The 15,644-nt window shown below is 38.8% G+C and overlaps 2 protein-coding genes across 3 annotated transcripts; both read right to left on the bottom strand.

Annotated features, from left to right (window-relative positions):
• Positions 1–5,948: 5,948 nt before the first annotated feature.
• On the bottom strand, positions 5,949–11,498 carry fis1 (fission, mitochondrial 1). The gene is made up of 5 exons (XM_084924070.1): positions 11,392–11,498; positions 10,668–10,800; positions 7,994–8,070; positions 6,801–6,906; positions 5,949–6,714 (listed from the first exon to the last, which is right to left on the bottom strand). Exons 1-5 carry the CDS (start codon positions 11,434–11,436, stop codon positions 6,611–6,613), a joined length of 465 nt encoding a protein of 154 aa, XP_084780196.1. The 5' UTR covers positions 11,437–11,498; the 3' UTR covers positions 5,949–6,610.
• LOC146391218 (cytidine deaminase) lies at positions 11,489–14,749 on the bottom strand. 2 transcript variants are annotated; one of them, XM_084924071.1, is made up of 5 exons: positions 14,515–14,749; positions 14,301–14,417; positions 12,987–13,146; positions 12,855–12,912; positions 11,489–11,870 (listed from the first exon to the last, which is right to left on the bottom strand). In XM_084924071.1, exons 1-5 carry the CDS (start codon positions 14,519–14,521, stop codon positions 11,757–11,759), a joined length of 456 nt encoding a protein of 151 aa, XP_084780197.1. In that variant the 5' UTR covers positions 14,522–14,749; the 3' UTR covers positions 11,489–11,756. The 2 variants fall into 2 exon arrangements, with proteins under 2 accessions (XP_084780197.1, XP_084780198.1); XM_084924072.1 differs by having other exon boundaries at positions 11,586–11,870; positions 12,987–13,098; positions 14,515–14,742.
• Between the last annotated feature and the right edge of the window lie 895 nt (positions 14,750–15,644).

Below are 15,644 nucleotides of genomic sequence, written 5' to 3'. Positions count from 1 at the left end.
TACACCAATGTAAGTGTTTCAAACTAAATATCTGCCATTATTATTTCCTTTTACAGCTCTAACCAACATTTTATCAAGAAAGACAGAAATCCAAACCACAGTTACGTCTAAACACTTTAGCCACGTTCTGCGACATTCACCTACAACTGAGAAATCAGTCCGGCCCTAAGTGTCTCAGTTTACGAGTGAGGTGTTTGCAAAGCTTTTTTGTTAAACCCAATTTCTTGGCCCACTTGGCTACATATAACTTTGTGCTATTGTATTGAAACTTTCACCCAGGCTCTGCCTTTTAAAAGAAACTTTATATGACATTTATAAACTAATTCCTGGAACGAAGTTTATAGGTTTTTCATGTGCTTTCCAAGAACAGGTCATTAAAGGCAGGCGAGATGAGCATGTGATGAGTGGACACAACTAGAGAGATGAGATCGAGCAGGTAAGTGCTTAGTAAGTTTTTTGTGTCCACTTGTTTATTTAAAACGTCAGTATGTCTGTAAATAATCATTGAATCTAATTGTTAAAAGATTCACGATTATTTGTGTGTGTGTGTGTGTGTGTGTGTGTGTGTGTGTGAAGGGGGGGTGGACTTTAAATAAAAAAAACTAAACAAAAAAGGTGACCTCACATCTCCTACACCAATCAGGATTTAGTAACATTTGTATCAAAATAAAACAATAGTTGTTGGACTGTTGCTCACGTTGCCAGGCCACAGTCAAATTTTTGACCACGCCCATAAAGCCATAATGAAACCAATCAGTTGCTTTAAATGGTTTAACGTATTATACAACCTTTAAGTGTCATATCGAAACATGCATATCAATGCTAAGAGGAAATGGCTAAAACTGGAGAGCAATATTCACAGCTTTTTACCAGCGCAAAATACCCACAGGGAATGGCAGGTATAAGTCTGTCACATAGGTCCAGACAGTGTGGATTTATTGGTACACAAAGAATAAATTTGGATTTGGTGCCACCATAATATCTTTAAAACCTGAACTCATCTTGTTGAGGAATCCCACAAGTACAGACTGTACCCATCTGTGAAAGTGTCAGCAAAACTTGTGAAATGTCATGACCGCATCTTATACTATTGCAGTGCTGCTCCATGGACAGAAAACACGTGCCAAAGTATTCAGTTTCACTGCTGTGTTCATTTTCTGCCACAATAGGTGTCTTCAGAACCACTTTTGCCATTATGACACACAGAGATACGCACAAACAGACTTACAAGGTGAAATTTCCACACATAAATCTTGATTTTATTACTAGAGTCTAGTGCCAATTTGCAAATGTTGGTATGCTTGGGTAAACATTAACATTGTCCTGATGAGCAACAGGTCGAAACTTCAAAGAGCAACTATAATTTTCCACTTTCCAGAAAGTTACAGATTTGGCATCTTTCATTTTAAATAATTTGTATCCAAGTATAATGAAAAATGATCAAAAGCCGCATTGCAGATGGTGCAAAATCCACAAGGCTTATAAGGAAATGAAGGTTGGGTAACACAGATGGGAGATGTATATCTATATATATATATATATCTATATATATATATATATATCTATATCTATCTATATATATCTATATATCTATATCTATCTATATAGATATATATATATGTGTGTGTGTGTGTGTGTGTGTGTGTGTATTAAGATATTTGACCATAGCCTTTTTCTGTATTATTATATAATGTCTTCTTCTCCTTCTTATAATACTATTAATACATACATTTAACACTGAAGCCATAATTTCGCTTTGCAATTAAGTGATGCTATGAGTTATAATAATAACAGTTAATTGTTCATATTCATTATTCACTTAAATAACGGCCTCGTGAACTTGGTCTGAATGCACTGGTGTTGTCTCAAGAGCTGTGCAGCATGGCTGTGTCACCAGATTCCAGGTGTGTACAGTTGGCTGCTGACTACAAACAGAGGTCATCTCTGTTGTCTGTCTTTTCAAAGTTTACCAATAAGCCTCTCCCTTTCTTTATTAGTACTTTATATTTATGGAACTGCACATTTATTTATTTATTCATTTATTTTGTTCTTGTTCTGTTGTAGGCTTGGATACCCCCCCCCCCCCCCCCCATAGAAGAAATAATCCTTTAAAAACTATATTTTGTATTTACACATTATGTAATTGGGACAGATACACTAAAAATAAGAAATCTTTCTACTACTACTTTTCAGAAAACACTTTTTCATGGTACTATATATACATCATGATGATGGTGAGACTATAGTTAACCACGTGACCCCCTTTCTATCCTGTTTGTTTAAGCTCGTCCTCTTTTCTGTGCTGTTTGTCCATTTCCTGTGCTATTGTTGTTTTAATTTTAGAAAAAAGTTTAAAAAACACTCTTGTGCTTTAAAAAAAAAAAACAGTAGAAGAAACTTGTCTTGTGATTGTGCAGCACCCACATGGTGTCATTTATGTTAATGCCAGATTAAAAAGAAACGGCAACAACACATCATCAGTTAAAGAAATTAAAAATGCAATGCAAAGGACAAGGGTTAAGAGTTTTTCCATAATTCCGACACCCTTCACAATCTTCGAACTCGACCTTCATTTTGACTTCTGCTTCGCTCCTGTAAAGTTTTGTGAGCGCTCTGTGATCGGTTGCGACACAAACAGCCTTTGTTCCCGCAGATGCCTCTGGCCTCTGTTTCACGACACAGCCCCACATACAAAGACAGACTCACGTTCACATTATGATGAATATGACATGTGAACAGCACAATAAAAGAGAGACAAAAAGTAAAATGTACCGCTTTTCCTTGTGTCTGCCCGCAATCAGCTGCTGTTTAACTGGATTATACAACAACCTTAATTTACAGTGTAGTTACACCTGCACAGCGGGGGGTAAGCGAGCCTCTACACTGTGCTCCTTCGCGGTGATTACACATTAGTATCTGTGTTAAACCCGCTGGATACTTGACGGACGTTGGCCCTCAGACGCACTGAAGCTGAGCTGAATTACACCAGCTCTGATGAATCATTGATATTTAAGTGTGTTTAAACCTCGCGTGGGAAGAAGCTGGAGACAGCTCGGGGGTCAGTTAGACATTATGTCTATTTTCTGCTCCTCTGTTTGGATATTTGTTTCTTCAGATATGGTTTTATCTAATTGTTTACCTAAATGATTGTTTTCTCGGGCCGATCCGAGTTTCGGTCCTTTCACCCGGGTTAATAAGTAACAACCCACTGCGCTGATAACGCGGCACATAAACCATAGCCTCCATAAACCTCCCCGTTGTAAAAAGATGTTGGCTGTTTGAATCTCTCCGAGGGTCAAGATATGAGGATGATCGAGAGTGAGCGAACTCGTGCGAGGGTTAAACTCTCAGAGATGACAATCACAATACAAGCTGTCACATTGTGTGCACCAAATCCCTCATTGTAAATCTAACAGTTAATAAATGACATTGATAAGAATGGGGTTTCATATCGGACTTTGATTTATCGATTGATCTTTATGGATATGGTAGGAAAAATGCTACAGTGTTACAGAATCCTGGCTCCTGTTTCCTTGTAGAAACTCTTACACCGTGTGTTTTAAAGCCATTCAGTTCTTCTTCATCCCAAACCATGTCTAGATTATAAGCTGTCTTGTGTTGGAGTGATGCTGGACCTAAACAAAACAGTATCTGCATCAGTTACAAGGACCCACTTTTTATGAAATCAGTGAAACAATGACAGGAACGTGGGTGGGGCCTTGAAGAAAGGGAGGTGCTCTTCATTATAGGTTGTACTTACAGGCGTACCGTAGAAACTCCAGAATTTTGTACTATTCGCTCGATCCTTCATGAAAATGAAATGAAAATAGCATTTTCTTCATTTTTGTGACTAATAAATCGATGTTTAAAAGCATTCTATCTTTTGTTTTAGCATCATAGTGCAGTGAACTGTTTACTATTCAGAAACTGTGTGCTCAAATATGCAGGACTACATATTTTAATAAGCCAATATGCAGACATTGTTGATGCACGAGTCCCACATTAAAGACCCCGTTTTATTTTGATGGTGAGAAAATTCAACATTTCAGGCTTTCATCTTTAATAGTTTATCTTTTGAAATAAGCATTTTCAATTACTGCCTCTGATTTTAATGTGCAAGAAAAACGATATAAACATTGTATGTCATAAAAACAAAAAACACGCCTTTAATTCTAATACATATACGACGCTAAATTGAACAGCAATTATTATGTAGCCTACTGTACATTCAAACTATGGACCATCACATGTTTTTTGCAAAGAGCAGAGCAGAAAATAAGAAAGGTGAATAAAAGTTTTCTTAATTTTTGTGACTAAAAATGTAATGTTAAAAAGTATTCTGCATGTCTAATTATACAATATTGAGTAATTCAAGTGTTTATCATTTAAAAATTGTCACAAGTTGTTTTTTGCAACTTTGAAGGTTTTTTTTTTTTTGGTTTTTTTTAATTAATGCGTTCTTGAATATGGGACTTTGCAGGAGTGCCGGTCTTCTTTCATATTTTCAATATATTATCGGTTGATTGATTCGGTAATTTAAAAAAGAAAAAATCAGCTGGAAAAGTATTTAATATGTGAAGCTAAAATTTCACAGCAATGTTTATTTTCATTTTAATGAAAATCAGAGTTTGGTTGATTTAAAACGGTGCTGTGACTTAAATGCTGCAGCCTACTGAAAATCTCTTAAACAAAAGAGCACTTGGAAATGGAATTTTTTTGACACCTATGCAACACCAGTCCCATAAATCTATAAAATAGAATGACATCTTGCTCTCATCTCAATAAAGCCCTGACAGTTTTGATGGAGCACAAACAGGTCCTTTATATAACCCCGTGAGCAGCTTGGGTGCAGAAGAACATCGAGCTTTACATAGATTCTGTTGACTGATGTGCCAAAGTGCGCAAAGGTGAAGCAGGAAGGAAAATCTGATACGGAGCCTGTTGTGGACTTCAGGCGTTAATACTGAGGGACGTGTGAACATAAACATGCCTTGTGGTAATAAGGAGTTCGGGAGCTAAATGCGTTCAAGTTCATTTGGTGTGTGAGGAAGCTTGCGTGCGCGCGCTCCCGCTCTTTAACAAACCAGTCAGGTGGACCGGGAATCGTCAGGGGAGCGAGCCGGTGACTCGACGGGACCTACAGCTTTGACACCGCGCTCACAGCTGCTGTGTTCACCGTGTTTGTTGATCTGATGTGTGTTATGCGTGGCAGTAATGGGAACACCACTGCGCAATATCGCATATGTCAGATTATCGGTTCATTATCAAATAGCAAACGAATAAAAAGAATATACATGCATATTTTAGTATCATTAAACAGGTTCAAAAGTAAATATGAAAATAGCTTCAAAAGTATATAACATGTTTTTAAAGTTACGTTTAATTTTATAAAAGGATTTTAAACAATTTTGAGTCTGTTGTAGATTCATTTAATTATTTGATTCAATTACTATTATTTTCTTTTTTAAAGCACAGCAGTGCAGTCACTGCTTGAGGTTCTTGGTCTAAATTCCATTTAGATCCTTTCTGCGTGGATTTCTCTGCGAGGGCAATCCAGCTTCTTCCCACAGACATAGGTGTTAGATAACTGGTGATTGTGTGCTGTTTGTTGATGTCAGGTGAATAAAAGGCTTCAACGTACAATTAAAATGTGACTTGTGAATACATATCCCAAACAACATAGGCTAATTATGCTAACTATGTAAAATTCAGATTTTGACTTTTCATTTCATTTCATTACAATGTATTTATCCATATAAATACATTGCTCAATGTTTTAATATCTTCTTATTATAATGAGGACTCCATGTAATCAAATGCTTATTTGTGCTACTTGTGCTGCAAAAGAATTTAAAGTATAGCTTTTACTCCACAGTAGTGTGTGTGGTGTGTGTGTGTGTGTGTGTGTGTGTGTTACTCTGAGATATCAAAAGCATACAACACAAATCTCTCATTTGAAAATTATTTTATTAATAGAGATGGAAAACAACCCATTACGGTAATATTAATGTTAGGAAATGCTTTTTACACAACATAAAACTGTTTAATTTCCATTATAAGAGCTGCATCCCTTTAAGTTTAAGAAACTGCGTGTCCAGAGTAAATGCAAACATCTGCTCACTGCCTCCTCAGCAGAGGCCGAGACGTCACCACCAAACAAATGATTCTCTTCCCTCATTACAGGATTACAGGCTTCACTTTCCGCTTCATCAGTAACACTTTCTGTAACGCTTCAAAAATCAATGCAACGAACAACAACTGAAGCAAAATCATGCATCTGGACAAATTTTCTTTTTACAAGCTGTAAATATTTGGGCTGAAGTGCACAGTATAAAAATTATATAAGGGTTAAACGACACATCTCCTATTCTAGTTTGTTTAAACGACAAATGAGGAAGTGACAGGTTATTAGTGTGTCAACAAATGTATGTACGACGATTTTCACCCGTTACAGCTGGCAATATTCAAATCTTTTAAATAACGCAGTTTATATTCACCCTCAGATCAGAATTCTACGTCTTCCAAGCTTTTAGTACAAAAGCTTTATTTTTATGCAGGCTGGTCAGTGTGTGAGTCCAGCAAAACATCCATGTTCCCTCTCACACCCAAGTTAGGATTTGGCAGCTCCTTTTGACACGGCCAAGCCGATGAGGCCCGCTAAACCGGCCACGCCAAGGCCGATTCCCCCGACGATCGCCATGCCGACAAGGCCATCTAGATGTCAAGAGGTAAAAGGTCAGGATGTAGTTTTCAAAACACAAGCACTTTTATTATGAAACCATTTAGTGCCTCTTTCTTACCTTTCTTTAAAGCCTTGTCGATGAGCTTCTCCATCTCCAGAGCCTGCTTGTTCCCCGGCTCGTTCTTTAGGAGAATGCGGATATACTTGAGAGCTTTTTCATATTCCTGGAGGGAGAAGAGAAAGTCTAGTTTATGGAAGTCCTTCCAAAAGCAGCTCTCATCACTCGACAGCCACCCCTGTAACACCTCCAAGCGGCTATCTAAATTAATGGGGAGATAGAGCCATGGCAGCAATTGCTGTGGTCAGTGGGACTTTGCTTCGTAATAAAGGGTCTAAAAACGTTTTTTTTTCTCCGCCTGCTATCCGCATCCAGGTTACACAACGCTCCTCGATTGAATGTGCCGGCATGATCGACGTCATCCCTCCAGAGCACTCGAAACAAATGCTGATTCATGTAATGGACACGGCAAACCAAGGATACCAATAAGTGTGCTTATCTGCGTCTTTTTATGTCTTCCACCACAGAGTTCAAACGGTCACGAAGCTCTCACTGCATGCCTGTGATTGGTTCGTTTGTTTACCGCTTCAGCTGCTGATTGGCTCGTTGGGAATGCGGGCAGGGTAACCGCCAGCTTCAGTGGCAAAACTTTTCCACAGATTCATTAAATGGCATGTCTCTCTGGCATCATTAAAAAGGACATTTTTATTCACGCAGGAAAGCATGAAAGAAACCCATCATGTGTTGAAGATCGTCAGGTAAAAGGCGTTCATGTACGCTCATTGTGCAAAAGGTAACACAGAAGAGACCGAGGTCATTGTGACCTGCAGACTTTGAAGGTCTGATTAGTTATCTTCCAAGTACGGTGAGTGGGAGGTCAGAGAGGAGCACATTATGGTACTGAAATACAAGTGAGGACATTTATTTTACAGAGAACTGGGTGTTAAGGAAACATTTTCCTAGTAGTGTATGTAACCATGCCTCAGAAGTACTTTAGGATTAGACCAATTAGAAAAACCCTCTGTAAATGCGAACCAATGAGTAAGATGACATGCTTTTAGGGAGGAGCAGGAAGTAAGAGGTAAAGGCAGAGAGAGAAATATTTTGCTCTGTCTGTCAGATTTGACCTTTGCCCTCTCTCTTATCTGAAGCTCAAAAGGAGCGTGATACAAAAGCAGAGATTTCTTCAGGTCTGTTTCTTCATTTTGTTTCCCATAAACCTGAACTGAGAAGAAGAAACAAGTGCCACTCACTTTGAGTCTGTAGTTGGCCACTGCAAGGTAGAACAAAAAGTCCCGGGAGTCGTCCTTTGATGCTTTCTGAACCAGTTCTATGAGAAAAACAAACAAACAAACAAACAAACAAACAAACAAACAAACAAACAAACAAACAAACAAACAAACACACATTTCAAACCAGGAAAGCTGAAAACACACGGAAGCCACAAAGTCACAAGTTACAAGAATAATCACTGTGCAGGTAATGGAGCAGGCTGTGCTGAGCTTTTCCAGTGACGCAGTGCCAGTGCCTAATCCAAAACCAGTTCCACCCATTTATACAGAAAGAAAAAGACCACAAAATTGCTGGTTCCAAAGTTGAAGACGCTGACCTCAGCGACCGCAGGAGGAGCTGCCGCAATGACTCACTGAAGACACTCATCATTATCATTATTATTATTTTTTTTATAAGAAAAGAGGAAAAAAACAACAACAACCAAAAAAAAAAAGGAGAAAAAAAAAGAGAAAAATCAAACAAAAAGACAGTAGGAAACCACAGCAACAACCAACATGAGCATCAGTAACAGTAAATAATACATATTGAATGTTACTGAGCAGCATACAGTGCTAATAATGCATAATATGTTAAGAGGCAACAGCCGAGAGTGAGCCAGTACACACCCGAGCACCGAGAACCATCAGTGCACCAGCAGGCGGGGGCACCAGCCACTGGCAGGGAGTATGGTGGGGGAGATGTTCTGAGAGAGGTGGAGTCTAAGACCCGACACAAACATGCATTCCCACCCTCAAAGACACATATGAAAATACTCACACACTCACCCAACATGGAGACACACAGACCTGTACGCACACACACTCACGCTCATCCAGTTCCGGGCACCAGGACCCCCTCAGGGGCAATCCAGCAGCAACTTAGGCTCTGATGGTCATCGCAGCTTAGACTGTACAATTCTTTTATTTGTATTGCTTGTTGTTTCAATACCTGATTGTTAACAGCTGAAACAACACTTAAATCTATAGACTCATTATTTACAAAAAAAGGAAAAAAACCTCCACAAAAATTCTTGATTAAAAAAAGTTATTCCCATTTGAAGATTGGAATATTTTTGCTGTGTTGAATGACAAATCCCTGAGTTTTAATAATGTTAAAAATTGACTGTTTTATGTATAAGACTTTACATGGACATGCCAACCTCCTTTATTTATTAGTGCAAGCACAGACTGTGGGTTTAGCACTAGTGCCACCACTAGAGGGGACTGTGAAGTAATTTATAGGTTCACTAAATTTGGACAAACTGTGCTGTCACTACTCAAAATACTAACCAATTAAAGGACGAGTCTATCAGTGGGAATAACGGAGCGCTCTACTTCTCACACATTTAAGGCTCATCTTAAACAATGGCTGAAACTAAACCAGCTCTGTTCCCACTTTTAACTTATCAAGTCTTTGTTTACTGTAAAGTTTTGAAGTGACCTGCCTGGGATCACAGTTTCCATCTTACACTTTTTGTATACCGATGTTCATTAACAATGTAGTTAAATAACTACGGAAAAACAAAAATAACGACAAAAACCAAACAAAAGATTAAACTATTAGTTTGAAACAGTCCATAGCGTACCAACTTTATTCATAAAGCACTTTAAAAACAGTCGTAGAAGACACCAAGTGCTGTACATAAAAATGAAATTAAAATGAAGTGAAGACAGTACCAATAAAAACTGCAATAAAATAAAAACAAAAACAAGCAAGATGTATGTCTCATGCTGGGTAGAAAGTCAGAGAATATAAATGTGCTTTAACATGGGTTTTTGAAATGGACACGTAGCTGACTGTCTAATGTGAAAAGGCAATTTATCCACATAGGAACAACAAGTCAGATGACCAGAGAGCTCGGACAGGAGGGTGGGAATAAAGACAGGCCTAGACCATTTAAGGATTTAAAAACAAATACAAGAACTTGGGCTCTAGAGTGCATAGGCAGGCAGAATAGGTGTAATGTGCCCACAGCACAGCACAGCAGCATTCTGCACCAACATCGAGTCGACGGGGAAGAATGGGTAACTCTAACATTAAGGGCATTACAATAATCAAGCTGAGACATAATAAAAGTAGCTAATACAGTCTCCAGATGAAAGGACAGGTGTCCCCTTTGCCAGTTTTCTTAAATGAAAGAAGCTGGACTTAACTACTGCAGCAATATACATGCTCATGTTGAACTGTGGGCTGGTTCTCAAAAAAGTCCAAACTGAATAAGTACAGCACCAGCACTGGGTCAACGGAAAAGAGTCATCAGGAAACCTATACCAAGTCTACAATCCAAGGACATTTCTATAATTTTAGTTACTACAGTTACATTATTTTGTGGTGCAAGGGAAAGCTCTGGTTAATTTTACGAGTTGATAACCAGCTTCCTGTAACTGTTTATCCTGATTCCCAAAAGTTAGGGTAAGTGAATCCTGATAGCTGAAAGAAATCCTAGCTATGTTGAACTCGCTTTGTAGTACAGGGCCCAGGTTATGTGTTCAGCATCAGTCGCGATGGTGATTTAACGAGGTAAAAAGGAAGCTACTTTGATGACTTAAGCTATCTGGATTTTCAGTACACCGCAAGGGGCACTTGCAACAATCCTGTTAGCCAACAGAAAAGTAATAACATTATAAATACATAAGGTGCAGTGGGTGGACTTACCCTCCAAAAGTACAATCCCCTTCTTGATATCCTGTGAGTATTTACTCCTGATCAAACACCAAGCATACTCAAACTTTGTTTCTTTGGAGACAGCACCCTTCGCCAGCTCGCTGTTATATTTCTTCTCAAATTTCTGGAATTATAAAAATAGGCAAAATAGTCAAAGGAGCTTGCAAAGAAAAGCGTCTGGACTTCTTTAAGTTACTTGAAGACGTTTCACCTCTCATTCGAGAAGCTTCTTCAGTTCTAAGGTCAAATGGTGGAGAGTCCCAGATTTATACCTAAAATTTATACCTGGTTTCATATTTTATTATTATTCATTCATTTACAGAAAAAGTCACTTCGATTGTGTTTATGTTAGCAGATGCCCTGACCCTTCCTCAGTATTGTTTGTTGTGTATCCACGAGGAGCAATTAAAATGTTCAGCTATTGAGCAGGTTAGTTCACAAAGTAAAGTCTAACATCACTGCCAAACTACATTAGCCATAAACTGTTTTATTAGTCGAAACTACGATAACACAGTGTCCGGATGTTCACTCATAAACATGATGATTAGCACGAGCTAGCTACGTGACGCGACTAAGTGCGTGTCGACATGTCACATTTCTCCCGAGTACCAACGTTTATCGACTGACAGACGCCGTGGGGCGACAGGAAAAGTCGCTCATATGCTAAATGTGTGTTTTAATCCCAAGGAAGAAGTTTAATAACGTGAAAACTTACTAGAAGGTCTTCAGGAGCCACCACATCACTCAGTACAGCCTCCATGTTTCCGGAAACTAATTTAAGACACGCCCAGCGTGGTCACATGACACACACATAAACGTCATCGTGAGATTTCTCTGGTAACGCCTCGCTTGCGTAACAAAAAAACATCAGACGTTTAAACAATAAGCTTTATTGTTTAAACAATAAGCTTTATTGTTTATGGGTAGCTTGGCATCACAATTACATTTATTTATCGTAAAATAACTTCAAAGATGATAGAAGTCTACAGGCTATTTTATTTTTATTTATTATTTATTTAATTATTTAATTTTGCTATGTCACTGTAAGATCAGCCAAAGAAGGATCTCGCTGAGGTTTCATCAGTTCTTAGCTAGATGTGATGGGGAAAAGGCTAAAGGCAACAGTTCACTGAGGCTGGTTTCTTTGTAAGAGCCGTCTGGCTTGGTCAAGTATACAGTCCAGTCTGATCCAAACTGTGAAACACAGAGAGAGAGCAAAAAAGATATAAAAATATCAGCAAGCAAGGCTTAAAATGGGTCATTTCCAAAATTATAATTTATTCCTAACATAAAGTATTTCAAAGCCCAGGCAAGACTCAACTGGAATAAAATATCATTGGACTGGATTAAATGGCGAGTCTAACAATAATGGGTCATCTTTAACAAAATAAAGTTCATGGATTATATTTCTAAAAGCTACATGTATGTAAAGCATGAGGTTTAGAGTGGTTTGTGTTTTTAATTTTGATTAAAATGGTCTATTGGATTACAGAAAACATCCCTTCTGATGCTGTAAACATCAGCAGGAAGATCGCAAGTCAGCAACAACAAAGTATAACCCAACATTGAGAATCACAAGTGGTGGGAAAGGGGCGAGACATGCTCAGTGATGTATCATGGTGAATGCACCTTACTAACATCGGGCTGGAGCTACAGGGTGCCACGTTTATGAATGTCGCGTGTCCAGAGGTCTTTTATACCTTGCAGTATAACTCTCCTGAACAAATCCAGGTGACACATGATATGATGTGGTATGATATGGGTGTCACTCGCACATATTCGTACATATTTGATCTTCATCAGTTTTACTGCAGCACTTTCTTGTTGTTACTGTCTTTGATATCTGTAAGTGTGATGCCTCCAGTTCCCCAAAGGTACAATTTTAATTTCTGAAAGGACACATAATAAATCTTATCTAATCTTAAATGTTTATGACAAGATTTTAGGAGGCGAAAATATGCTTTTTTTTGCTGATACAAAGTGCCCTTCACTGTAGCAAAGCTATAACACTTTACTGTTCTAGTTTAACAAGCCTGTAAAATGCAGCTTCTCCTGCTGGAGGACACACAGCTACTTCCCACTGTAGATGTGTTTTACAGGGAAGGATGAATATGGGTTCCTGGATTCCTGGGTTACTTTCCTAGATGGGAAAAAAAATCCTTAGAGACACCTCCTCACCTCCATGAGGACCTGTCGGCACGCTCCGCATGGTCCAACAAAGCGGTCTTTGATGTCACTGCATAGAGGAGAGGAGAGGATGAGCGCTCGGGAATATGTTGCAACGTGCTTTGTTGAGACTGAGTGTCTTACCATGTCACGGCGATGGCGCTGAACTGTCTGTGGCCCTCCACCACAGCTCTCTGGATGGCAGTCCGCTCGGCACACACCGTCAGTCCATAAGATGCATTCTCCACATTGCAGCCTGGAATCCTAACAATACTTAGACCCTGGGCTCTTTTACAGTGCTCTACTGGGAGGCATCGTAAAATCATAGTTGATATCTCCGGCTTTTGAAAAGCAATCGTACTTTGTGAGGTGTACATTTGGGTCTGACTGCTTTACTGCCTTCTCTTGGTATGTCAAAATCTGTGATTCGTAAATTGTTTTATAAATAAAGTCTGCCGAAACTATTAAAATATATAAAAAGAATTACGATAGGAAATTGCCTCTGTCAGTTTTATTTACTTTCTATAGAGATCACATTATTGTATTATAACTTCTGCATGCCGTTTTTACTACTGAACCAAGTTACAGACAATAGAGTAGAATAGAATAGAATAGAATAGAATAGCAATATCCTTTATTGTCTCTCATTGGGGAAATTCACGGCTAAGTTAAGCTCAGTGCCAGATGAGATCAAAGCGGATTGGATAAAATAAAGTTTATAGGTTTATTCCACGAAATGAAAGTTTCACTGCAGCAGCACATGAGCACATCGGCATTATGAGGAGCTACAAAATCCTGCGCAACAAACAAACGATAACATTTACTACAGTGCAATATACACAAACATGTATATTAATTGTGAGTATGAGGTTATAGATAAACACAAATTCACATATTAGAAGAACAGTCAAATAAAAGTGAAAATTGAATAATGTTATATAGTGAGTAGTATCGGTGGAAGAGTACTTGGGTTCATTTACTGTCGTTAAGAACATAGACCATTGAGTGCACACTAGAAATAAAATTCAGCGCACTGACTTGCAATCGAATCAGCCTAAGTAAACAAATCTAAATATCAAAACCTAAAATGTATACATGTGAGCATATAAGAAAAATGCTTATATACATGTGATAATTAAGAAAAGCACAGGATCTTAGAAATGAATAAATATTGTATCTGGTTTTTGTTGCTTGATTACAAAAAACAGTGCATTAGTACACGAGAAGCATACGAGTACTATAACTGCTGTTGCTGTTGTGCTGTAGTTTTATCACAACATTTAATCTGGAGATAAACTAATAAGCACATAAAAAGCACCCGAAATGAAGCCACCGTTAATTGCACTTAAGGACAGTAGCCTGCTTGCTTAATTGCACTTTCATCCATTACTTAATATTACGGTATCTATGACACCCGCACTTTATGAATTTGCAAAACACACTCCTCTCTGTTATTACCTGTGATTATGGCGCCATCTGCTGTCAACACGGCCGCACCGACAGGGAAGCGGCTGTATGGACAGTAAGCCTTGTCCCGAGCCTGCAGGCACTTTGAAACGAGCTCCTTTACTTGATCTGCGCATGACAGGCAACAAACCTGTGTGAGCTGTGATTAAACAAATGACCCCCGAGGCTGCTGAGACTCCGTGAGGGGTGAGAGGGGTGCACTTGCCTGTCATTGTAGCTGAAGACGCTTCTGGATTATGTCACCTTATCCAACTACGCTGTCCCGTGACAAAGAAATAAACTATGGTAATGCAAGTGGCTTTTAATTCAGGTCTGCCGACGGCTGCCAGGGGGTCGCGAAACTAGGAGGCTTTGTGACAGCTGTTTACCGTTCACGTTATTGGCTGGCAGGGGTGCAGCGTCATCGACCAGACTGGGACCGTTATTTCAGGACTGCACAGGACCTGACTTTTGGCAACTTTCTCGCGAGAAAAGTGGGATGAGAATCACTTAAATTGTTAATCAGACAAAGTAAAACACTCGGAGGTTGTACATCACCAGAAAGTGTGAATAAAGCTGCTGTGGTGTAAGGCAGAGCGGGGCATGTTTACTAGTTTTAGTGCTCGGACATATGTAAGGCATCCAAACTGAACAGATGGAAGAAGAGGCAAGGATTTGTTGTTTCCTGTATTGTTCATCTGTGTTTCCTACATACTTAGAAATAAAGTCATCAAGAACTTTCCTAAATGCCATGAGTGGGTTAAACCATCACAATGATTTGAACAAGCATCTCTGTATTCAGAGCTCTCCGTGCCAGAGGCTTTCATTGTAGTGCAGAGCTGTTCAGTGAACCACACCGCTGCACTGGCTCACACGTTTGTTCATTAAAAAGAACACAGCCACTTGCTAAAAATACAAATTCTGCTTCCGTGGGTCTCTTATACACGTTGCTCCTGTGCGAATTACATTTGCTATGCAGTCCAGTGTTTTCTAAAGAGATGTGGTATAATTTGTTTTATTATTTTTTAATTCCAAAACAAGTTCTTCTGCTCTAGATTAATATCTAAATATTAAAGCTTCCAGTTTGGATTTAGGAGACAGACACTCTTTCTACTTTCTTTTTTGATACAGCTTATAGTTACTGCTGGATTAGGTGACCCTGAATGCTGCTGGAGGTTTCTTTCTGTTAAAAGGGATTTTTAACAGGAATATAAATAAAACTGAACTGAAATTGAATAGATTGCTTTTAGTGAAAAAATATTTGCTCATTTTGAACGAGACACGTTTCCTGTAAAGTGGCATGAACTCACAAATATTTATGCCCACGTTAAGTAATTTGATTACATGCAAAAAAAA

The sequence above is a fragment of the Perissodus microlepis genome, chromosome 3 (assembly GCF_051167445.1).
Source record: "Perissodus microlepis isolate ML-2025 ecotype Zambia chromosome 3, ASM5116744v1, whole genome shotgun sequence".
Taxonomy (NCBI): Eukaryota; Metazoa; Chordata; class Actinopteri; order Cichliformes; family Cichlidae; genus Perissodus; species Perissodus microlepis.
The sequence above is the reverse complement of the archived record's forward strand: the minus strand, read 5'-3'. Positions and strand labels throughout refer to the sequence as shown.

Bases quoted from the DNA above. Each gene is read 5' to 3' on its own strand.
- fis1 (XM_084924070.1), bottom strand. From the start codon at position 11,436: ATGGAGGCTGTACTGAGTGATGTGGTGGCTCCTGAAGACCTTCTA. The intron at 6,907-7,993 runs GTGAGTGGCACT...TTCTCCCTCCAG, and splicing joins TGGCCAACTACAGACTCAAA to GAATATGAAAAAGCTCTCAA. The intron at 6,715-6,800 runs GTAAGAAAGAGG...CTTGACATCTAG, and splicing joins CGACAAGGCTTTAAAGAAAG to ATGGCCTTGTCGGCATGGCG.
- LOC146391218 (XM_084924071.1), bottom strand. The intron at 12,913-12,986 runs GTAAGACACTCA...TCCTCTATGCAG, and splicing joins AGCGCCATCGCCGTGACATG to TGACATCAAAGACCGCTTTG. The intron at 11,871-12,854 runs GTGAGGAGGTGT...TGTGTTTCACAG, and splicing joins GCCGACAGGTCCTCATGGAG to TTTGGATCAGACTGGACTGT.